The 25,393-nt window shown below is 43.2% G+C and overlaps 1 protein-coding gene across 1 annotated transcript; it reads right to left on the bottom strand.

Moving 5' to 3' along the window:
• Nucleotides 1-1,251: 1,251 nt before the first annotated feature.
• On the bottom strand, nucleotides 1,252-5,602 carry csrnp3 (cysteine-serine-rich nuclear protein 3). Its single transcript, XM_034562164.1, has 4 exons — nucleotides 5,437-5,602; nucleotides 3,019-3,278; nucleotides 2,569-2,865; nucleotides 1,252-2,391 (listed from the first exon to the last, which is right to left on the bottom strand). The coding sequence occupies exons 1-4, from the start codon at nucleotides 5,597-5,599 to the stop codon at nucleotides 1,252-1,254; spliced, it is 1,860 nt and encodes a 619-aa protein (XP_034418055.1). The 5' UTR covers nucleotides 5,600-5,602.
• Between the last annotated feature and the right edge of the window lie 19,791 nt (nucleotides 5,603-25,393).

Below are 25,393 nucleotides of genomic sequence, written 5' to 3'. Positions count from 1 at the left end.
ATTCGCTAAATTATTGCAGACCCCCAGTTGTTGAGCGGTCACCCCAATTTCCTTTTCGTCAGTGAATTTATGAAGATCTCTTAAAAGTTTTTTCGCCGATTTTTGGTAAACACTTTTCTTCAATCTGGCTGTTAAGTCATAATCAATGGCTCATGGGATTCCGGAGTCATTGTGTAGCTGTTAATAACTGATATGAATCTTGTTTGATAATGAGCTTTGATTGTCAACCTTGAACATTTGCTTCCCCCATATACAATTAGCAAAGCTGTGGCATATTTTCTATTAAACTAATGGTGCTTTAAGTACAATAACAAGTGCCATGAAATCTCGTTCCACTTTATTGAGGATCTTCTCTTATGGAGATATATCAAAGTGCTACTTTATTAATATCCCTGTATCAAAGAAATGGTTCAAATAATTCATCTATATTTATAGTGGCACCTGCAAATCATGGTATTCTAAGAGTGAGCAGTGGAGACATAAAACAAGCGAGGGGCCATATTCTTCCACCGTTCAAGTATTCATCAGTTAAAATCAACTGCATGCCACTGGACCCCAGTCATAAGTCCAAAATGCTGGGAATTGATTTCTCGACAATTTATGCTTTTGATATTGTATTCCATACAAACAAATAAGAATTCAGGCTTTTTCATGCTTTTCAAAACCATAAAAAAGCATATAATAGTGACACAAAGAAGAAGAGAAATGTACATTATGTACACAACACATTTATATAAAACAATGGCAATTCTTTTTTCCTAAATGTCACTGAGATTCCCGAAACAGCATGCATATTGTTATCAAAACATTTACAATATGTAAGTATACACATAATTCAGAAACAATAAATAAACTGACAATAAACCTTTTTGCACATTTGACACATACAGTAGACATAGAAAATCTCCATCTACGGTACAATATCTGCTTCAAACTAGAACTTCATATCTGAAATTACAAGATACATTGCACAGCATGACAAAACGGACTAAAAAACAACCTTTTTAATCTGTTCCATCTTCCAGTTCAGCACCCGCTGTCGTGGAGGAACCCACAGGAACGAATAATTAAAACATTTCCATCATGACCCTATGGCTTTATAGATACAGATGAGAATGTACTCCGGTGCTGGAAATTGCTCAGGTCAGATAATGCAAAAAAAAGACCATGATTATGTTCCCTTAAAATACCACTTGGTCAGGCTCAAGTGAAGACGTGAGGATGAAAGAACACTTCAAAAGGTGAGGCCCACTAAATGGCTGTGACCTCAGGGCAATGGTCTGGTAAAGGGAGGTTGTTAGTGCTATTTCCTAGTGAGCTCAGGTCAGAATGGCCGTTAACACCGGACTCTTGCTGTGGCTGTTCAGCTGTCATACATGAGCTGCTGTAGGAACCCTGTGTGCTATTGTTCAAGTAGTTTTTATACTGTGTCTGGTTCTGAGTGTCCGGCTGCTCCACAAAAGCTGCTTTGGACAACACCTTCTCCTTCTGATCAGATGCGTAGCAGGTCAAAGGGGCGGCAGGAGCGCCGTTGGTCAGCGTGAAATGGTGATTAGCTGTGTATTGCTCCTCAGTCTGATTAGAGTAGTCTGTGTACTGCTCGGCAGACATGTTGAATGGTCCTTGGGCTCTGTTGCCGTTGTTCGTGGTGACTGGATCTTGGAACGCTAAGGCTTCCCCGTAGGGTTCACTGGGACGGCTGGTTTGGCCATTAGAGACGGCACTGGAGCTCCCCAGCTGATAGTACTCAGCTGAAGAGGAGTTCATTAAATAAGTGCTTCCGCTCATGTGGTGGTCATGAGCCACAGAGCCATTGCTGTAACACAGCACAGAGGACAAGGGGACAACGTCAGTATGAGACACTGACGGGGTCGTCATGCCACCCTGAAAGGTCTTGGACTTCTCTTCGTCTTCATCATCCTCATCCTCAGAGTCGCTGTTGGCTAAGCTTTGGGTGCTGGAGTCAGACAGGACACTGCAAACACTGCTACTGTCCTCTTCGTCCTCATCGTCTTCTTCGTTCTCCTCCTCTTCCTCCTCCTCCTCGTCTTCTTCATCCTCCTCCTCCTCCTCCTCGTCATCTAGCGTCTCCTCCATCTCGTCCACAGCCTGCAGGTGGATGCTGGCCGCCTGTGGGGTGGCGTCTGACAGGGAGTACTCCAACCTGTGCTGGGACTGAACCAGAGGGTTTCCACTTCCCAGGTCGTTAGTTTCGCTATGGTAACCGTTGTTGGGGGACACTTGCTGCTGCTCACGGCTCTTCTCCAGTTCCAGCTTCATTATGGTGTGCAAAAAGTGGGTCCGAACACGGATGGGATTAAACTCCACTCTCCCAGTTGAATTGGTGCAGCCCTCTTTTGTGCAGCCACAAGGAAATGACATTCGGTCCACCTAAGGTAAATACAACATTTACTGTGCTGTTCATTTGTGTCATTTGATGACGACATTATTGTATCAAATAATGAATGTGCTTTCTTTAATATACTATATCAGTCATTGATGCACCTTCTATTTAAATGTACAGTAGGGCAGGGGAAAAGCTGAAGACATGCATGTCATAGCATTTACCTGGCACTTGATCCCCGCGATGCTGCAGGCACAAGTCTCCGGGTCACAGAAGACTCTGCAATCACAGCCGCAGTCCTCTCTGGACATCCGGATAGCCCGCAGTTCATGTTTCTCTTCCACGTCAATCTTTTTTACCCCAGAGGAGCGCAGCAGCGCTCGGCGCTTTTTAGTGGTCAGTGGCTGCAGGAAGAAGTACTCGTCTACCTCTGTGTTGTCCAGATCAATGTCGTCGTCAGAAATGTCCTCTGCCGTGAGCGCGTTGGCCTCTTCAGACTCCACCGTGCCATTCTTAGTCAGCTGAAAACAAGAGGAATCAGATCCGAGCGAGAGAATAGAAACAAAGTGACCCACATTCCTTTCAAATGCACTCTTATATCTTCTGTGCTTATAAAATCCATTATAGATAAATATGTGTCAATATTACTCTGATGAAGATTACCAAGCATTTACCTTGAGTTTGATTGAATTGAGCTTCTCCTCCTTCAGGTGATCTCTGAGCATGTCTCTGTGGATCCTCTCCTGCTCCACGGCAAATTCCCCCAGGGAGTACTGCCTGATCCAGCTATGCCTGTTGGACATGCCCAGCGTGCTGCCTCCCTGGCTGGGCACGCTGGTGAAGCCCTGCCGCCGACTGAAGTAGTACACGGTCACATTCTCAAAATGCACCCTCCTCGTCCGCAGGCGCTTCTCTCTCTTCAATATTGAGTCAGCTGCAAAGGAAGACGTTTAATGTAAAAAAAAAGTGTCTTATCTTGACAATTCAATAATCCAGTGGGGAAAAATGTAAAGGTCTACACTGCAAATAAATGCATCATTGTATCATTATTTCATGCTGCAGCAGAACAGACGTGCATTTTTGTCCTCAAACATGAGGGGGTATTCTTTCGTGTCATTATGGCGAGCTTCGTCATATCTTAGCGCAGCTTTGTAGGGAAGGATTTCATCAGATCCACAAGCTTCCGCTTGGCATGCGAGTCCTCAGTGTGTCTTTTTAAGGAGAGCTCTACAAGAGGGAGAGGCAGAGAGGAGGGCAATGATGGAGCATAAATAATCCCCTGCCTGGCCCAGAGATGAAGAGTGCCGGTTCACAGAGGCAGTGTGTTCCCAGCGCTCGCCCCATATCAGACAGACAGGACAAATAGAAACCATCTGGTTGCAACCCCCCCCCCCCCCCCCCTTGCAAGGGGGACAATGCATTTCATTAGAGATGTAGAGCTGTCAGACTGAGCACAGCCGAGTTTTACTATCTACAAAAAAAATTTTAACCGATGGGGGGGGGGGGAGCAACATGTCCCAGGTATCTTAAAGGTACTATAGTGTTCCTTTACCCTTTGAAGACGTTTACCCTCTTGAGAAACACAACAACACAGATGTTTTTCCTCCTCTCTCGATGTAAAACCACTTAGTATTCAATCGTTTCATCCCTCTGCAATGACAGTCAATCACTGTCACACATGTACATGTCCCTTCACAGGAGTGAAGTCTCTCCTGTGAACAGCTCCCTTTTTGCTGCCAGCTGACCTTCTCCCCAGCTACCAGCAGCTGCAGCTGACACCGAGGCCAAGCTCAGCCTCTAGGGACGCAGCACCCTACTTATGTCTCACTACAGGGAGGGGGGCCCTGTCACCCGTCTGCATGTCATTCAAAAAGACTAAAAAAGTAAACAGTGCACGGGGCATCATTAATGTGCACATTTAGGATTTACTTTGCTTTCAATTAAAGTCACAAAAAAAAAAACCACATCCTGTCCAAAGATGACTGCTTTCTTTTGTTTTTTTTAAGAATTGCATTATTAAGATGGATGCTTTCAAAATCCCCCCAAAAGTATGAATACACTACAACTGTATTATCTATTACACTCACATGCTGTCTCTGTTTTAGATATTAAGATGTACGCGTGCACTGCGTTACTTATTTGTGATGTCTTCAGTGTCCTTTTGAACCTGCAGAGGAGACATATCTTGTTGTGGTTGCTTTATCTTTATTACAAAGTAAACTCAAGCCAGAAATAACTGAATAGCAAACCTCTTTTGGAACTGGTGCTTCACATAATCTTAGCTGTGACCTTATCTCAGTAAACCAAAACAAGCAGATCTGCAGCTGTTTAGCTTTTGTTAATCGTAGCTGCAGCTAAAACAATTAGTCGATCAATAGAAAATGAATCTCCAACTATTTTGGTAATTAATAATTCAAGTAATTTTTCAACCAAAGTGCATTTTGTGGTCTCAGTAATGCTTGCTGCTCTTCTTTGTTTGTAAACGGATCATTTTAAAGATTTGTTAGTTGGATGGTGAAAACAAGTTGACCACCTTAGGCCTTAGAGTCATTTTTCGCGACAACATTTTGTGGACCAAACGATTAATTAATTATAAGAAAATAATCATTAAGATCTATCAATGATAAAAATAGTAATGTTCTTAGAGAGTGCATTTACATGTACATTACTGTCAGTGTTGCACACTCTCACACACACACACACACACACAGCTTGAGACTGCATTGGCTCATTCATCTGGCTGGGCCTGTACACTGATGCTGTTGCCTAATGAGGGAGGCTGTCTGTGCATTCTTCCCCTTTATTACAGCACTGGACTCTTAGCATCTCCTCTCCTCTGCTCAGCTACAACAGTAAATTCATATTACACTTGCTTATCAACAGACATGCAGATCTGTTTTGTCCGACCTTCATCCTGCATTGATTGTGAGCTACAAAATCAGGTTGAGTGTTGTTCCTTAATTGATTAAACCCCCCTTTCAGTGCTTGAGCATTTTTTTCCCCTAGACATAAAATGACAACAGTAACCTTACTGTCAATAGCCAGACTGAGCTCAATGTATGAACAAAAACAACAACAACACAGGCACTCACGGGTGAAAGGGGCTGAGGCAGAGGGGTTGACACTGTCACTGCTATCCCCACTCTCACTGCAGGAGACCTCATCATCAGACTCCCGCAAGGAAGAGCACGGGGAGGAGGAGGCTTCCACCTCCTCAAATTTCCTCTTCAGTATTCCACTCATGGTCCGCCGCATCTGCACCTGAAACCGAAAGACAGGAAAGGGGGCCACACATTATTTAATATCCAGTTTAGGGCTTTCATAATCCTCAACACAGTCAATTAGCAATGAGACCCTGACTCCCCCTTCCTCCTCCCTACACACACACACACACACACACACACACACACACACACACACACACACACGCATGCACACACAGACACACACACACACACACACAATATATTTCCTGCCACTATCCCAGCTCCCAGGCGTTCCCTAGGCAAATGATCACCTTGGCACAAAGGAGCTAAGATGGAAGGAGAAAGCTGCTAATTACATACTACATTAATTCCACTGTCTTGGATTGAGAGGCTGGAGAAAATAAGATACTGGACTTCCCTTGCACTGCTACCGGTCTCGGTAAAATTATATACAATACATATGAATGATGTACAGTACTACGTAGAATATTAAGTGACTATGTGCATTTAATTGCTGATACTATAAAAGAAAAGAAAAATTCACAGGCTTGAAATGTATTACACTGCATCTTACAAAAAACACCTTTTCTAAAATCCAATGCAACAAATTCCAACATGCATCCGTAGTATTAGTGTGATGTTCATGTCAATTTTTACAAGTGCATGCACATGCCGATGTGCACTTGCTGATGTGCATCGTGTAGCTATTGAACTCTGACAACAATCTGCACAACACAAAGTGCTGTGTACTATCACACATCATGCAGCGCTAGAGGCAAAGGTGAAGCTTTTGTTGACAGGATAGTTTTTTTTTAGTGACATCTGTAATGAGCTTCTGTTAGGTCAAACGCTTCCTACAGGAAAAAAGGAAAGGCCTCAGGTGAATACAGTCACGCCAGAGCAAAAACAACTGTACTGTGACGGGCTCTCATCTGCTTTATAATCAGCAACAGAGTCAAAAATTACAAAGGATGAATAGCAAAACTGGAACAAAAGATATCATCTCTGCTACAGACCTCTCAGTGCTATCATTAAATAGTGCCATGATAATATTATCTGTAACGGTATCTCTACTGTTAAATCAGGGACAGCACTGTTATGGCCAGTTTCTGAGATAATAATAATAAAAACTATTTTTGTATGCCTGTGTAGGTGCAGCTAAATATTTGTGCCAGCACTTCATACAGAGGCTGTTGAAACAGAAGTGTTGCAAACTACTTCAATGTCAATTGAGGGGCCATTAACTCCCTCTGACTGATGATGCAATTAGACCAAGCTCATCAGTCAACTACACCCAAACTAATCTCAATTACACGGAAACCACTGCATTGTAATTGTCAAAACATATATTATTTTGATAACTGCTTTTCCCCTACTTATTTGTCAATGTGTAATGGCTGTAATAGTGCAGGATGCATTTAATCCCTATTCATCATATGAGACAATGCTGAAATTGCAGTCCTTTAATCTTGTATTTCGTTGAAGAAGCCCTCTGTTCCTTTTCTCAGCAGCTGGAACGTCATCTCACATTTTAAAATAAACCCAATAACACAACAGTGCGGCTGTAGCACAGCAAGGATTGCTATGACTGGCAGCTTGCCCTCACTGCTGTCTCTCTTGGAAGCTGGAATCAGTGAAGGCGGCATGCATCTTCCACCAGTCCCACTCTGTCTATCTGCCAGAGCAGCTTGTGGGGGAGTTCCATTCACACACAGCGTTTCATCTGGGCTCTGCTATCGAGTCATTGCAGATGCAAATGCTGCCTGAGAGAAAGAGGTGCAACCCGGAGAGGACTAGCACTGCCAGCAAGAGGGTCATTGTTCCCAGGAGGCTGTGCTTGTTCAGCGCAGGGACATGGCACCGCCAGCATTTGGAGGACCTCCAGAGTAAACAATTCTACCTTCAACTGTGGAATGTGAGGCATCCTCCATCTGGGAGACAGTAGAGGAGAGAGGAGCCAGTCGGGGTACCCTCCCTGAAAATATTTCCTTTCAGAAAGAGCTGATATTAATTTGGAAACAAAATCTATAAGAGGACCTGGAGTTAACCATATGTTTCATTCACTAAAGCGAATAACTGAACTGACTGACAGGAAACAACAAATCTACTTTCTTTTCTGAGTGACATAATGGCATTGTCTAATTAACTAATACTGAAATATATTAAATGTGTCTTGTCAGATTTGAAATGTTGTAGCTGCTAATTTCACATTGAAACAGTAAAGAAACTCATGTATTCCACAAAACTAACATTTCCACAACAATTGTAATGTTATTCCATTTCCTAGCAAGGGTTCTAATTAAATGCCATTGTTGGAAACCTATTTCTATACTTATCCCTCAGCTGAGGCTGCACTAGGCTTTGATACCAAAAGTGGTTTCCATGGAGATTATTATGTACCCTCACAAGTGTTTTCCCATGTATAACAGTATTTCCAGTATTACATAGTGTGTATAAGGGTTCTTCATACTAAAACACCAATGTTAGTTAACAAGCAAATTAGTCTTTATATGTATTATAGTTACTTTCCCACATTAACACATTACTCATTCATTTGCATTCAGTTATGACTGCATGAAATCAGAGTTAAAATGTTGACACTGGATGGGCATGACATCATCAACCAGAGAGCTGTGGGTGAACTGGCTGAAAGCCTTTTTTCATCGAGGCTAAATAAAAACCAGAGATGGTTTCTCCTATCTAACGGCTCTTTCTTTGTCTTCTCTGTTGCCTTACCACCAATCATTGCTGGGCCGCAATACAATACACTATTATACAAGGGAGAAAATCCCAGGGAAAATAATGCAGCAAAAGCCAGCTTGGAAAGCCCCTCCCTGTGTTTGCCTGTCTGTGCACACACATCAACTGTGGAAACTAACTCCTGGCTTTAATCAACAGCGCTCTCGGCACTGTGGCACGCTTGCACTCTGAATACATTCTCGTCATTCACAATTTTCCCACAGTCCCAATAAAACCGATGTGACAACTCAAGGCTCAAAACACTCATCCCAAGTGATGCTAACCAGCCTATGGCATCTGGTGCAAGTCATGACACATCAGTCCTTCGATGACCAGATTACACTTCTTCTGTGTGTGCTGGCCCTAACAGGAACAACTGACCTGTATCCACTGGCAGACTGAGACTCCTTTCACCTCTTCTCACAGCAGCTCAGCCACACAATCATAAATGTGGCTATTCAAAAAATTGAAACATGGTGAGTGAAGAAGTTCCCATTTTGTTTCAGTCCACTGATTTGCAGCGACCCCTGAGCTCCACATGCATAAGAAAAAAAGGGTGCAGGAGTGTGAGAGACTTTCCAGCTCTGACTGCACTGTCGGTAACATATGCTTTTTTGTTGCAAGACAACAGTCTTTCTTACTTTAATTCCCTGTCACTGGGTTCCCCCCCACCTCTCTCTCTTTTTTTTTTCTCTCTCTCTCTCTCTCTCTTTCTCTTTCTCTCTCTCTCTCTCTCTCTCTCTGGCCACACAAAGGCTCATTAGCTGCAGCCGGCTGAAAGGCAGAAGCCAGACTGGAGCAAAGCAGAGGCAGCCTGTGAGATCACATGGGTGGGATGTCTGAGAGAGAGAGAGAGAGAGAGAAAGAGAGAGAGAGAGAGAGAGAGAGAGAGAGAGAGAGTCAGGCGTGCCTCTGCTCCTGCTGTCTGCAGATATTTTTACCAACATGAGCTGCAGGGAGGGGAAGGGGGGTGAGTAGAGGGTAGGAGGATGTATGGATGGTCAGAAAGAGGGAAAAAGACAGAATGTCGGAGAAATGGATAAGGGGAGAGGTGTAGTGGGATGTATAGGAGATGGAGGGCAGTGGGGAAAAGAGCTGGGGGGTTAAAACTGAGATGCAGAGAGGAGGGGATTTTGGGGGGAATAGCAACTGGGAGGGGGAGAATGAGGAAGAGGTGGAGTGAGAAAGGATAGAGGATAAGAAAAAGAAAAAGAAAATTAAAAAACATCTGATGCCAAGAACAACACAATGGGACCATCATATCATCATAAAACTACAAAATAAAAGCTTCAATTACAAAATAGTTTGACAAGATAAAGAGGATAAAATGAAATTGAATGACAGAGCGTTGCAGTGTTTTATATAAGAATCTCAGCATAATCCAGTTGCATCAACGAGCATAAAAAATCTGAAAGTATACCTGGAAGAGGTTGAAAAAAAATGATATAATCATGTACTAACTTATCTGTATATGATTTGTCAGCACTGTAGTGAGTGTGATCCCAAAACTTCCTTTGCCAGGAAGTCCTGCAGAGGAGTTCGAGGGGCCTCAGCATGCTCAGTCAGAGACCCATTATTTAATTATTGCACTCAATTAGGCCGTATTTCAACATAAAAGGTCTTCCTCTTACAATAGCTTTCAGCTTAAAGGCTTTTTACAGCCGACATAGCATTACAATCCTCACAAACAAATGATCTTTTTTGGGAACAAACACAGTGTATAATGTAGTAGGTAGCAACAGTAGAGGCATTGCTACTCAAAACCTCAACACTGCATCATTTAAATCAATTGTGATTTATGTTAAAGTTAATTGACAATGTTATGTGGGATTTGTGTTGCTTCCACACAGTGTCCTCACTGAACCTCGCCTCAACAGCACTGCGCTCCTCCTCCTTCCCTGTTGTCTCTCTCTTATACAATATATTATTGGCCAACCACAGCCTAAGACACATTAACAAGCAGCTATACGTTAATTTGGCCTTCAAAAATCATGATAGTTCTGAATCTCAGTGTTGCAAGCAAATATCAGTGTCAAGTTAATCTGTACTGTGTAGTAATTAAGAGGCAAAATTATATTTGTTCTCAGTGTTATTACTTCCATCCATCCATCCATCCATCCATTATCACCCGCTTATCCGGGGTCGGGTCGCGGTGGCAGCAGGTTCAGCAGGCCGACCCAGGCTTCCCTCTCACCCGCAGCACTTTCCAGCTCATTCTGGGGGATCCCGAGGCGTTCCAAGGCCAGCCGGGAGATATAATCCCTCCAGCGTGTCCTCGGTCTTCCCCGGGGCCTCCTACCAGTTGGACGTGCCCGGAAAACCTCTAATGGGAGGCGTCCAGGAGGCATCCTAACTAGATGCCCGAACCACCTCAGCTGACTCCTTTCGACACGAAGGAGCAGCGACTCGACTCCAAGCTCCCCCCTGATGTCCGAGCTCCTTACCCTATCTCTAAGGCTGAGCCCGGCCACCCTACGGAGGAAGCTCATTTCGGCCGCTTGTATCCGAGATCTCGTTCTTTCGGTCACGACCCAGAGTTCGTGACCATAGGTGAGGGTTGGAACGTAGACCGACCAGTAAATGGAGAGCTTTGCCTTCCGGCTCAGCTCCCTCTTCACTAAGACGGACCGGTACAGCGCCTGTTTTACTGCTGCAGCCGCACCGATCCGCCTATCGATCTCCCGCTCCACCTTACCCTCACTCGTGAACAAGACCCCGAGATACTTGAACTCCTTCGCTTGGGGTAGGCAGTTTGCCCCCACCTGGAGGGAGCAATCCGCCGGTTTCCGGCAGAGCACCATGGCCTCAGATTTGGAGGTGCTAACTCTCATCCCTGCCGCTTCGCACTCGGCTGCAAAACGCCCCAGTGAATGCTGGAGGTCACGGTCCGAGGAGGCGAACAGGACCACATCATCCGCAAACAGCAGAGAGGCGATCCCGAGACTCCCGAACCGGATCCTCTCCGCCCCCCTGGCTGCGCCTAGATATCCTGTCCATGAAGGTCACGAACAGGACCGGTGATAAAGGGCAGCCCTGGCGGAGGCCAACACCCACCGGGAACGTGTCTGACTTACTACCGAGGAGACGAACACAGCTCCTACTGCAGGCATACAGAGACCGGATGGCCCGTGCCAACGGGTCCGGCACCCCATACTCCCGCAGCACCCCCCACAAAAACCCCCGAGGGACCCGGTCGAAAGCCTTCTCCAGGTCTACAAAGCACATGTAAACTGGTTGGGCAAACTCCCAGGACCCCTCCAGTAATCTTGCGAGGGTAAAGAGCTGGTCCACTGTTCCACGACCGGGACGGAATCCGCACTGTTCGTCCTGGATCTGAGGTTCGACAAGCGGTCGGAGCCTCCTCTCCAGCACCCTGGCATAAGCTTTTCCCGGGAGGCTGAGCAGTGTGATACCTCGATAGTTCGAGCACACTCTCCGGTCCCCCTTCTTGAAGATGGGAACCACCACCCCGGTCTGCCAGTCCATGGGCACTGTTCCCGACCCCCATGCGACACTGAAAAGGCGTGTCAACCAAGACAGCCCAACAATGTCCAGCGCTTTCAGCATCTCAGGGCGGATCTCATCCACCCCTGGCGCCTTGCCACCAAGGAGCTTTTTGACTACCTTAGCGACCTCTGCCAGGGATATGGGTGAATCCACCCCAAAGTCTTCCGGCGCTGCCCCCTCTCCGGGGGACATGTTGGCCGGGTTTAGGAGTTCCTCAAAGTGCTCTTTCCACCGCCCGACGATGTCCCCAGTCCGGGTCAGCAGTTCCCCCCCCCTGCTGAGAACAGCCTGGGGTAGACCCTGCTTTCCCTTCCTGAGCCGTCGGATGGTTTGCCAGAACTTCCTTGAGGCCAACCGAAAGTCCTTCTCCATGGCCTCCCCGAACTCCTCCCATGCCCGAGTTTTAGCCTCCGCGACCATCGTCGCTGCAGCCCTTTTGGCCCGCCGGTACCCGTCAGCTGCTTCAGGAGACCCCTGGGCCAGCCAGGCCCGAAAGGCCTCCTTCTTCAGTTTGACGGCTACCCTCACCCCCGGTGTCCACCACCGGGTTCTAGGGTTGCCGCCACGACAGGCACCGATGACCTTCCGGCCACAGCCCCGAGCAGCCGCGTCCACAATAGAGGCTTTGAACAAGATCCACTCGGATTCCATGTCCCCAGCCTCCCTCGGGATTTGTGAGAAGTTCTTCCGGAGGTGGGAGTTGAAGACCTCCCGGACAGGATCCTCTGCCAGACGTTCCCAGTTCACCCTCACTACACGTTTGGGCTTGCCAGGTCTCTCCTAGCCGAGTCCCCCGCCATCTGATCCAACTCACCACCAGGTGGTGATCAGTTGACAGCTCTGCTCCTCTCTTCACCCGAGTGTCCAAGACATACGGCCGCAGATCAGATGATACGATTACAAAGTCGATCATTGATCTCCGGCCTAAGGTGTTCTGGTACTTCATGAAGTAATTTGACTACTGTCAAGCAATCTGAGCTGTATTTAGTAGTAGTAGTAGTAGTAGTAGTAGTAGTAATAGTAGTAGTAGAAAGAGTAGTAGAGGTAGCAGTGGGAATACATTAATTAAGGGTTTATATCCCTTGTAGAGTGACTTTTCCATTAAAATGGCTCCTGTTTAGTCGATTACAGTTAAGTTAGGTCTCCAATTAAAAAATACTATATTTTACTTTGTTTCCCCTCTGTATGCTGACACAAACAAAAAACTACAAAATGACAAACAGAGTATATATTGCAGAAAGATGTTTGGTGACTCATACTAATAGGTAGGAACATGATGGCTGAGTGATGTCTGCTGGATCTGTGGGCTCACACCTGACAAAGGTGTAAAGCAAAGCTACTATCTCCATCCATCCATTTTCAATACCACTTATCCTCATTAGGGTCGCGGGGGCGCTGGAGCCTATCCCAGCTGACATAGGGCGAAGGCAGGGGACACCCTGGACAGGCCGCCAGTCCATCGAGGGCACATGTAGGGACATACAACCATTCACTCTCACATTCACACCTATGGGCAATTTAGAGATCAATTAACCTGCAGCATGTCTTTGGACTGTGGGAGGAAGCCGGAGAGCCCGGAGAGAACCCATGCTGCCACGGGGAGAACATGCAAACTCCACACAGAAGGACCGCTCCGACCGGGAATTGAATCCGCGGCCCTCTTGCTGTGAGGCGACAGTGCTAGCCACTACACCACCGTGCAGCCCAGCTACTATCTCATCAGCATTAAATGTGTTTAGCATAATGGGAATCCATAAGCCAATGCCTGGTTTTCTGTCTTTTACAAAGTTTGATATGACCGTACTTATATGTATTTATGAATATGAATTCAAATAAATATAACCCATATTAATATATCCTATCATGAATAGTCTGTTTAATATACACTTTACAATAATTGAATTCCATTTCAGGGGTCTTCTGCTTAAAATAATCTAAAAACATACACACAGTGAAGTACACTTTACAACTCCGGTCTGGATATCTGAATAAAAAGCATTTCATATCTTCTGTGTTCTCTTACATCTTACGAGCAGAAACATCCCAAACACACTCTACTGTCAACATTCTGTTACAGTAGAGTTGAAGATTTCCTTGTGAAAATAGCACTGAGGAGAGTATCATATAATCATATATACGTATATCATACAATATATTCATTCAAGTTATTTTTGCCTATTTGTTCTTTTAATCACTTTGATGTAAGGTGTTATGAGACTGCATCTGCATTTATTTTATTCATTTCAATTTATGTATTTAATGATTCATCCACGAGCATCACACATAGAAACTGCCCTATTACCTAAAAATGCAAAACATAAGCTGGGGAAATGGCATTTGTTACACCATTGCGCCAGTGATGGCGACCTATATCTGCTCTGACTTTCAAGAGGCTTTCTTATTTCAATGAAGGAGATTGAAAAACTGCAGGTGAAATCAAACGAAGAAAAGGTTTAGAATAAATAATGTGTGTACAGTTATTGAGGTCATTTGCAAAAGTCCTGGCCAACTCCCACTGTACCAGATGAAAGGTAAATTCTAAAATGTGTTTTTAAGCAAACAGAGGAGTGCTTGTTGTTTCTCACTGCAAATACTGGACATATTTTTTGAAAAGAACACAAGTATAGGTTAAGTTACCCTGTTTGTTTATTTCTGTTTTACAGAGCATTAACAAAGTGGAAGCTGGAGAAGAGAACGCTTGCCTTTTGAATATACTCTGACACATGCGCTGCCTGCTTCTTCAACAACATTCCTACAATCGTTATTCCCATGGTCCTTTGCACACAGTTAAAATGTGAATTGTAAAATCAATCATTACATAAACCCTTCAGTGATCTCGCCAAAACATATAACTCATAATTGTCTGGCTTCACGACAACACATGAGCAACTGTTAAGCACCAGTGGCCATGAAGTAGAACCTTCAATGGAAGAAACTGGAATGAAATAAAGATGAATCATTGCACCCACTCTGCTTATCATCTTCATCGCAGACAGTATCCATCTCAACGCTCAACACAGCTATCTCACAATATTAAAATACCATACAGAACATATGGCAGGTTTTTCTCCCTATGTAGATTCAAATCCAAGGTCAAGGGTTTCCATCAGGTTGCCATCAGCTGCATATTGTAGCTATCTGAAGCTGCACCATACAGAAGCCATCTGCCATCATTCATAAAAATATCTGTAGTGCACTTCCAAAGGCATAAAAGATACCTGCACTGGCCATAAAGAGTAAGTGGATGAAAAGTTCCTCTGGACCGTGCCACATCCCCACATGAGCTTTCTTAAGATCCTTAATTTATTTGACTTTATTTGATGGTTGAGTCTTACAGTTCTCATGATCTAACACCTACAAGATTGTAGGCAGCTATCTCTGGATAACAAGCTCAGATCATAGATGTATTTAATGAAACTGGATACCGAGTTTCAAGATGACACTTAGCAAGCTAAAGGAGTTGATGGAGACCAAGAGGACAGTGGATACAAGACTTGGTAGGGCAACCAGAAACATGACTTTAGATATCAATGTAGATGCCAAAGTGTTTGCTTGCACATTAGCTGCACTAAATCAATTAGCCAGCAGTATTAACAGCTGTAGTATTCCTGTCCCCAGGTGGTCAAAAGTTGCTTGTTGCAGCTTTACATGTTTTTAGTAGCATCACTATTTGAAGTCTGTGTCAAAGGGAACAGCCCTCCACACTCTAAACTTACTTGTGCTAAACAAACATCCCACCTGCATTGCTGTTAAATATTGTAGATGCATATGCGTAAATCATTAATTAGTCAGTTACATATACACTCATTATTTGCACATACATATAATGTTCAGGGGACGCAGTTCCTCCAGGAGAACCATCAGATGCTTGTATGACTGCCAACCGTGTATGTGTGTGTCTGTGTGTGGGGGGGGGGGGGGGGGGGGGGGGGGGGGGGGGGTGGGGGGGGGAGACATGCAGTGGGGTTGTGTGGATTATAGACTGATACAGATTGCAAATGTGCTCCTTTCTGTGTGTCTGCGTTTGCCAAATGGCTATTTCATTCAATATGGCTGATCGCATCGCAGACTACGAGTGTTTCCACTGTGATGAAGCACAGATGGCTTGGCCAGATCTTTTTTGTAATTCTTTCTTATTCTTTTATAATGTGAAAAAAACTTTTTTTCTCATTTTAGTAGACCCCGTCTGAGTAGCCGAGGGTGCACTCCAGTTTAACCAACTGATGGGATCAAAAGACAAAGCCGGAGTCCACAAAAGATCCCGGGCCTTGCAGCCAGTCTTGAGGTTGTGTTCGAACTCATCCATCACTGGTGTCACACAGCCATAATGGCAACCTTGAGAGAGAGAGAGAGAGAGAGAGGGGGGGGGGGGGGGGGGGGGGGGGGGGGGGGAAGCTATGCACAGGGAGAGAGAGAAATAACTAGATAGATATAAAGAGAGAGCGGCTAGGTCTCAGCTGGACTCCCCTGAGGAGAGGCTGTGGCCTGGATGATTATACAGCTACAGATGATGTCAGTGGAGGATCCCTGCCTCAGAGAGAACACAACACACCCGCTCATATATTCATTGACACATTTTGTAGAAGGGATGCGATAGGTTCCTAAATCATACATGAAAAGTAGAAAGTGTTTCCGGTGAAAGGTCAGGGCCATCTGCCTTAATCTGTATGTGCTAGCGTCATGTTCAGGAATAACACGATAAACACCAGTCATTTCCCTGGAGAACATGTAGCGACAACGCACCAAATCTAAATTCATGCGAAGGATGGATAAAATCAAAGGGTTATAGCTTGTATATAAAAAACTGAAATAGTGCAGCAGTTCATGTTAAAAACATCCATGTGCAAATTTTGCAATTGAGCGATAGCATCTACACATCTTATATCATATATCATATTTGCAACTGGCTCAACTCATTGCTCATGTGAGGTGCAGAGCACTGAAACACACCTGCCAATTGTTCAGTGACAGTGACAATAAACATTTGCTCTGGCTTTTTTTCTATTGCACTGCAATAAAGGTCAGATGGACAAATTATAAGAAAAAAATAACACACATTGTAAAATACAGTCATCTTCATTCTCAGTTAGCCTTTAAATAACTCAACATGCAGAAAGGAACAAAAAAAAAAGCATTCGGCAATTAAACACAAAGGAATCCATTCAAAGAAATGTAGCGACTTCTACAGATTTATGCAAATGAGACTTCACATGCTCTCTGTACATTTGTTAACTCGCACTAGCCTGAGGCTGCAGACAGATCCGCTCCACACACATGAAAGGATGGAAGAGGGGGGGGGGGGGGGGGGGGGGTAGCAGGAGCGTGCGAGAGAGAGAGAGAGAGAGGGGAAGGGAAGGGAGGAGAGTACAGCCCACTGCTCAGCACTCTGCACACGGAGGAGCTGCAGCCTGGTGATGCCGGCTCCAGCCTCCATCCCACAGCTACAGTACAGCCGAGTGCTGGGAAACATTGATCTGTTCTTCCTCCTTATAGAACAATAGAGCAGGCGCAGCCCCTTATTAACCACATGGGCCTAAAGCAAAGGGGGGCTCCATATTACGAAATATCCAGCTGCACCAGTTTGATTTAAATATTGTATCAACGCATAAAACAGTTGGAAAAAAACTGGAAGTATCATAGTGGCCAGTGTACAACTGTAAATTATTTGAGTGAGTTGAGTCCTTGAGAACTTGTTTGACTCCTGGAATGATGTGTATTTTTTTTCATTCCTATTTCCACACAGCATCAGCAGTTTTTAAATGAAAATGAGCCGTGAATTCGAGCGTAATCTTTGAGGAGACATGACATCCAGCATCTCAACCGTCTTTGTTGTTACAAGCAGTGATCAAAATACACCAAAGCAAACAAGCTTGAAAGAAAAAACTCCACATTCAGACTAATGTTTTGATTTGCTGCAATTCAAGTCACTCAGAGCGAAGGCATATAGTCAGGTACTTTTCACCCTCATGTCAATCACAATGCTGCCTAAATTATTCATGGTTCTATATTTTATTTATGACTATATTTTCCCATGCCCACCTGAAAGTTCGCAAAAGCCGGTTTTGCTGGCAGAAACAGAGCTGCCAAAGCATTTCATAGAGACGGAGCTGCTTTCATCTCTCACACAGACTGGGAAAGCTGTGGGATGTGGAGTTCATATTCTGCAGACAAGCCTTATCATTTATATATAGCCAGTATCATGTTGAGATCTTGAATCATTTTTTATATGCAAAACATTCGCACTGCTATCTGTGAAAATCCGTGAAGTAGGCCAGCTCTGCATATGATTAACAGTATGGTGAATGAGAGTGTTGTAAAAAATGAATTTACACAAAAGATATCTGAGAAATATCAATAAGAATTGTTATCCAGGATACACACCTAATTTATTATGTATTATTCATTGTGTAGCTTGTTAAGATTTTAATTCTGATTGTAAATGTTAAAATAGGTTACATTTAATTCATATGTTACATTAGATATATTACCTTTTGTAACAAAAATGTAATATACATTATAAGATACTAATACCAGTTAAAAAAAAGATTAATGAATTATGTCATGATGTTGTGTTTTATGTTAGGATCCTACCAGAAATAGTGCTTTTGTCTTTTTAATTACATTTTGAGAGCTATCCGTGCTTTGATAAAGTAGGTTATGACAGATTAAATGTGTTTAACATATTTGCAAGTCAAGACTGAAATGAAAAAAAATACTGCACACATATCTCCATTGTGCAAAATGTACTATCGAAGCTTTTGGTCACAATGACCAATCGTCAGATTATGAGACAGTGTGTGCCAACATATGCACATAAATAGTTATGACTCAATAGCCAGCGCATCAATCACATTTAAAGATATTAAGAAGTCGAAAACGTTGCTTCATTCGGACTGTGTGGGTGATTTGATGAGATTTGACTGACAGTAATCAAACTAAGCCATAACTGTCATCAGATTCAGATTTGTATGACAGTAAATGGCATCATGATTTTCCAACTCAGTCCCACCAAATACAAACCGCACACCAATGAAAAGAACACAGAGAACACTAGCAACACAGAAATCTTCCAAGTGCGATAACCAAAAATCCATTCTAACTTTGGCAGAATATTACTGAAAAGAAGCTGATTGAGAAAATGTGTTTTCGATGCCCTTTAAAGTTATTACATACGGGATTCAGAGCACTGCTATAGTAGCAAACAACTATTTGCTATGTAAAGACATACTGTAGTCAATGTCTACCTGTGAAGAGAATGAAGTCACTCTCCTTTTGTGTATGTTGTTATCCGAGCTCCTCCTTGTTCTGTTGAAAAGGCCAGTGCTTGCTTTTAGTGCGTGTTTAGTGCATGTGAGCGCGCCCCACTGGTTTGCTCTCATACAGCCTGATAACAGCGCCCTGACCCACCCTCCTCTTCCCCCTCAGGTAGGCTTTGTAGCTCTGTCAGCACTTAAGTGGTAGTTTGCTCTGTTGGCGCTTTAATACTGTTAGCTATAAGCTGCTGGCTCATCATAATATAGTATTGTCTGTAACCTACTGCCTGTAGAATATTTGCAAATAAAACAAATATTACAGAAATACTTCAGGTGTTTTGAAGTATGTACTGACATTGGGTGTTCACAAGGAGATGTACAAGTGCGCTGACAAATAAAACACATTAAGGCAGAAGAATATATATCTTTTTTTTCTTAACACTTAATTAGCTGGCAGCAGACAAAAGATTCCAAATAGGTGTCATGGCAACATCTCAAGAGAGCACAGCCCTGAACCGTGAAAGCCCCCGAGCTCAGCAGGAAGGAGCCAGAGACACACAAAAAAAAGAGTCACATCAAAAGCATCTAAATTGGAACCGTGAACCCTGCTGAGATGCACAAAGCTGCTCAGTAATCTAAAAGGTTGATATTAGTTCACACAATCCTCGACTTCATTGATGATGCCATTTTAATTTGGTGTCTTGAGCGGAGAAATAAAACATGTACAGTGACAATTAATGAGAAAAAGACTGAGTGGAATTACTGTTGCTTTGTAAGATCATTGTTTGTATCACACAGAACCATCTCAACTGATCAAAAAGAGAAATAACCACATCAAATCTCAGAATGCTGCCTATAGATAGTAATAGACGTTGCTGCAATTACTTGTCATCCTGATTAATTGGAAAGAAATTCTTGAAAGATAAAATCTTAAAATCTGCTAATTTCTTATCTTGGCCACATGGAGTAATAATAGTACTTACTAATATGTTCGTTAATATGCCTTTTGTGTGCAGGATATAACAATTATGAATGAATAATGTGTACGAGTCATTTTCTTCTTTTTTATATAGTAATTCCTATGGTTTATCACATATTTTGTTGTGGCCTTTTGGGCCTATACATTATGTGCATTATATTGAATTATTCTTTCTGTGTAAGTTTTTAGCATATAGAATGGTCATATTACAAAAAGATAATTAGATTTTTTTAAAAGTTCATAAGGGTTGTTAGATTCTCCTCACATTTTGAAGGTGGTAGGATGTCAAGCAACTTGGTGAACTATTCTATTCTATCAGACTAACAACAACCAGCAGATTGTTTTCATGTCTTGCTAAATCTAAAGCACAATCCACCGATAGCTTTCCCCACATCAAGTTACAATGTGACCTTTAGCCTCGCTCAGGACATTTGCCTGAACCTCCAGGTGCAGCTTTAAAGCACTGAGCCCTTGTTGCTCCCACACAGAAGGAAACAAAAGGATTTAGCTGGTGCATGTGAACCGTTGTGTGCAGACAAGTCACCCACACCCGCCTCCTGCAGCTCGACTCTCTTTAGTGCCGCTCAGCCACAACACCTTTCCTGTGAATCTTTAATGGAACTTTAATTCACTGTATCGAGCTTTAGCCATCTGTGCTACAGTATGTAGCAGCAACATGACTGAATCACATATTCAAATAAGGCGGCTTAATGATGCAGCTTTTTCACAAGTAAATACACCACTTAATGTTGGCAATGTCCTTAAACTCATTGCCGCATGTACTAATTATACTTGCTCCTCCGAGGACCTGGGTTAAGATAGAGCGAGAAGGACAGATGGTTTGAGGAGGGAAATACACAGTCACACGACATCACTCACACACCCCCCCCACCCCACCCCCCCCCCACCCCCCCCCCCCCCCCCCCCCCCCCACACCTTTTAAATCTCAATCCCAAAGATGGAATGGTTGTGTGATTGCATGTTTGAGTGCATGCTTTCGCAAAAAAAAAGGTCCTGTGAGGTTGGAGAAGACATAGAAGGATGATGACGCTGCCATATTCAAGCCTTGTATGTAACAAACTCAAACGCAAACAGACAGTTTACATATCTGCATCTTTTGATGACATTATTGTTACATGTATAGAACTACATGGTTTCATAGGTGACAGTAAAAGAAGCCTCATCTATCCGTCAAAAATAAATATCAAGCATATCATACAACATATACTCTCGAAAGGATACAACGTCTTTTCATCATTTTGATATCAGAGATATCAGGTATAATCCAGTGATAAAAGTGCAGCTGTCGGTATTGACTAAATACTGTTGTCTGCATCAACATCACATCATATCTCGTTATCAAGAGGGTCTTTTTGTGGCAGCGTCATCAACAGTTTGTGCGAGCTTTTGAACGCCATCTCTCTCTCTCAGGCATGAATTCAATATGTTAAACTGTCGTGAAGGCTGGCAGTATGATATTTCAGACTGCAAGAAATAGATGTGTTCTTACCTTTAGTGAACAATATTACACTGCAGTGAACCGCCTCTGTTCTGTAGGGAATAGAGAAGAGCAATTTAAATATTTAGTCTGCCAATAGTGACTCTCTAATTTCTTGAGTTCTAAGAGAAAACGTGACTTTAAATGATGTCTGCTGTACCAGCTAACACGTCGGTGCCATAACAAGACTGGCACAAAGACAGTATTTTGTCATGTAAGTGTTGTAGTGCACAGGTTTTGTCAGGGAAATGTCAGCATTGATGTATAGATGATTGACAGAGCTTTATCCAAATCTCTTTGTGAGCCACTATTATAGCTGGGGGGTTGGAGGGGGCATCCCCAGGGAGGTAGGAGAGGAACAGGCTCTTTGCCTCCTCTGCATGTTCTGCAGGAGGCTCTGCGGGGAACCAGACTCTCTTCTCCCTGCGGTCTGCATGAAAGGCTCTCAGCCAGTTGGCCACACACCAGTCAGCACGCTCCTGGTATAGCAGTCTATATGAAGAACATGTGCGACCTAAAGAATTACACACAAAGGCATCGGAGCTCTAACATGTAGGATCCCTTTGAGCTCTGGGTCTATTTTATGTGCTCTGGACCTTTTGTGCACTATAAGTGTGAAGCAATGAAATGGCCAACGGTTTGAATGGAACAAAGAAAATATGGTCTTTAATTGTTGGTATAATTTCTTAATCTGAATGCCTATTCAGATGTGATGCTCAAAAGACTTTGACAAATGGACCATTCGGGGATGGGTCCCAACATGAGGTCCCAAAACAACAGGCACAACAAGTCCAATTACTCCACGCAGCAGAGAACAGACGTGAGACACAAAGATAAAATACTTGTTCCCCCATTTAATCAAACATGTGTTCAAATACAGGCCCATTACTTACGATTGCTGAGGACTCACCATTCATTTCGTTACTATCATTCTGTATCCAGCCAGTTCAGTGACGCCCTCCTCTCAATGGACTCAATAATTTCCCCCTCAGCCAGTTTCCATCCACGCTGTGAGAGCACTCAAACCCGGCACCGGGCTTCCCGAGGAGTCCTGGACTAACCCGCACAGTCGTCGCATGTAACGGTGCTTAACCAGCACTCCTTCCGGCTGCTCGGGGAACAATGGTGCAGAATCGGACTGACAGCTCCACGGACAACGTGACTTCGTCCGTCCAATCACGGATTTACAAAACCAGGAACCAGCCGCAGAGCGCTGCTGCCTGCCCATGGCGGCACTGGGAGCACTGGCGGCGCACGTCGCACCGTTTGCCGTCATGTGGCGAGACTTTAATGGTGACATTAAAACATATTCAATGGGAATGTGTGCTGTCTTAAGAGGCTGCAAGTCCTTTAAAACAATCTAATCGTTTATGTTTGTCCGTGAAGATTTATTTTTCATTCGTTTTGAATTGATATTAACAAGTAAGTCGCGTTTTTGTTGTTGCGGTTCGTTCTCGGCTTTAAAAATACGTATTAAACATATAAATAAATATAGTTGCCTTTGACTTCTTAACTGACCTTGTTGATTCACTTTTACAACACCCGCCTCAAATGCATAGTATTAGTATTACAGTGGTCTCTATAATATTGACACCCACAGGCCCACTATACAACATACAATGTAATTAGGCCCTATTGGTCATGAGAGTTAGATCAACCTAATGTTAAGGGACTCTGCTGGATTGGAGCACAATGCAACAGGAAAATGAGTTTGTTTTTCATTGTTTTTAGTGGAAATAAAACATTCAACATCAAGGCCTCAACACACAACTTCTCTTAGTGGAGGGTTCAACTATATAATTGAAGCACACTGCCATCTTGTGGTCACAATGTTAAACTACAGATGATGTGCAGACCCAAACAAACCGATTTAGACAAATGATAGAGCCAAACGTGTGATATATGACTAATTATGATTATATCGAGATTATGAGGAGCAGGAATTAGGATGAGATGCATCAGTGTGCATGTTAATTACTGGACAGGAAGAGAGAAGTGAATGTTGCATTTGTAACATTTTAAATAGTTTTTTAATTTAGCCGGAGAAAGTGTAGCACATATATTCTTCCCCAGAAAACACAGGTATTATAATAGCATTAACAATGGCTCTGCTCTATTAAAGTGCCCCATTAAGAAAGGGCAGTGTTACAGCCTTGTTACTTTGTTCACCTTCCATACACAGTCACTTCTAGTTAGGTATCACATTTCCACAGATGTTTGCATAACATGATACTGATGTGGTTGAACAGGCTTCAGGAAGGCCGCCCGTGCTCTCACTGGGAGCAGTGGATATTACTGAGGAGCTCATGCTGGCCAAAACATTATGCACTTCCCCTTCAAACAATTTCAGTCCAACCACAGCCCCTCATGTGGAGTAAACAAAGACACTGTGAGCCGAGGCAGCGCACTGTCACCCGTGGGTGATGTACGGGTGAATGGGACATAAGGTCAAATCAGCCTGATTAGAGGAAATAAAAAATGTAAATAGTTTAACCCTATTACCACAAAATCAACATTGCATGCCTTCATAAGTGTGACATCACATAGATGGGAGGGCACGCATCAATCAGGATGTTGGCATTGCCATGCTTGAGGTGAGGAAAATGTTTTCATCATAAAGTCATAAAGTTGTCACAGCTAAACCTTTTTTTGCACTACAACATAATCATTAACAATGTTTTATTGTGTCCTTTGGAAACTGTTTTTTTGGGGTGTCCTATTCACTTTTGAATGATTGGGGACATGAAGTGCTAAAGGCTTTGCTAATGAATACAATGAACACCCTTGCAATAGAGTGCCGATCCCAAATAGGCCGCAAAAATCCTCCCAATCCGTAAAAATATATATTTTTTTACCTAATACACCAATCAAGCCACACCCTAACAACTACGGTTACCATTGACTTCTTCACTATTCCATCACCCTTAATTCCTACAGTTGCACGAGAAGCATGCTAATCACTTCATGTTTTAAACAGAGACATGATTAATAATTTCAAGGAGTAGTATTAATAAACATAATAAACAAGGTGGTATTTCAAGCACAATCTTGCATTATGTAAGGAGAATGAAAAACAGTGACATCCATGAATTAAATTCATTAATACATTTTATTTAATATAATATAAACAAATATTATTATTATTCAACCGTAAGCAGTAATTATTCAAAAACACTAACACAAAACTCACAATGTTTACATATAAAACAACTATAAAGAGTACAACAAAGAGATCAGGGAGCTTTGTACACACATTGGATTTGCATAAATTGCTGGTTTAAAGCAATCAAATATTGTGTAATGGCTTCAGCTAGAAGTCTAGTGGATACACACACTATTCAATTAGTTTGGGAGCATTGCTGCACTGTGTACTGGATGTTGAATCAGTGCCTGTTCCTTCTTTTACTTTGTTTGTCTTGTCTAATGTCTGTAAGCTTCTCATACCAAATTTAATAATTGTTAGAGGGCCAAGAAAATAAACCAAGCTCAGAGGGACGGTCAGTAAATTTGATTCTGAGATGTGACAGTGCACCAACTGTTGTCCCATTAAATGTCTTCATTTAGGGATCCAGATGAATTTGAATGCTTTTATACTCCCAAGTCTTATTAGATTTCAGCATGACTGTTTTGGTGTCCTCATTAGTGCTAAAGATAATTTAGTGTTCCCATGTAGCCTGTAACATTAGCACCTAGCACATGAAACAAATAAATAAATAAGGTACATCTTAGGAAGAGTGTGTCAATGTTTCCCTCTTATGTAAATGAAAAGTCCAGGTCCTCTGTGAGGCAAAGTGGTTTCCTGTCAGTCGCCTCCTGTCAGTGTAACCTGATGTAACCTGATGGCTGTGAATGCTTACAGGCTACACA

The sequence above is a fragment of the Cyclopterus lumpus genome, chromosome 21, assembly GCF_009769545.1.
Source record: "Cyclopterus lumpus isolate fCycLum1 chromosome 21, fCycLum1.pri, whole genome shotgun sequence".
NCBI classification, from domain to species: Eukaryota; Metazoa; Chordata; class Actinopteri; order Perciformes; family Cyclopteridae; genus Cyclopterus; species Cyclopterus lumpus.
Note: the sequence above shows the minus strand (reverse complement) of the source record. Positions and strands in the feature narration are given on the sequence as shown.

What these genes read in the sequence shown, in the direction of transcription:
- csrnp3 (XM_034562164.1), bottom strand. Translation starts at nt 5,599, where the DNA reads ATGCGGCGGACCATGAGTGGAATACTGAAGAGGAAATTTGAGGAGGTG. An exon ending in TGCCTCAGCCCCTTTCACCC is followed by an intron (nt 3,279 to 5,436) that starts GTGAGTGCCTGT and finishes CTTCCTTTGCAG; the next exon opens with CTGACTCAATATTGAAGAGA. An exon ending in TCGCGGGGATCAAGTGCCAG is followed by an intron (nt 2,392 to 2,568) that starts GTAAATGCTATG and finishes TATTTACCTTAG; the next exon opens with GTGGACCGAATGTCATTTCC.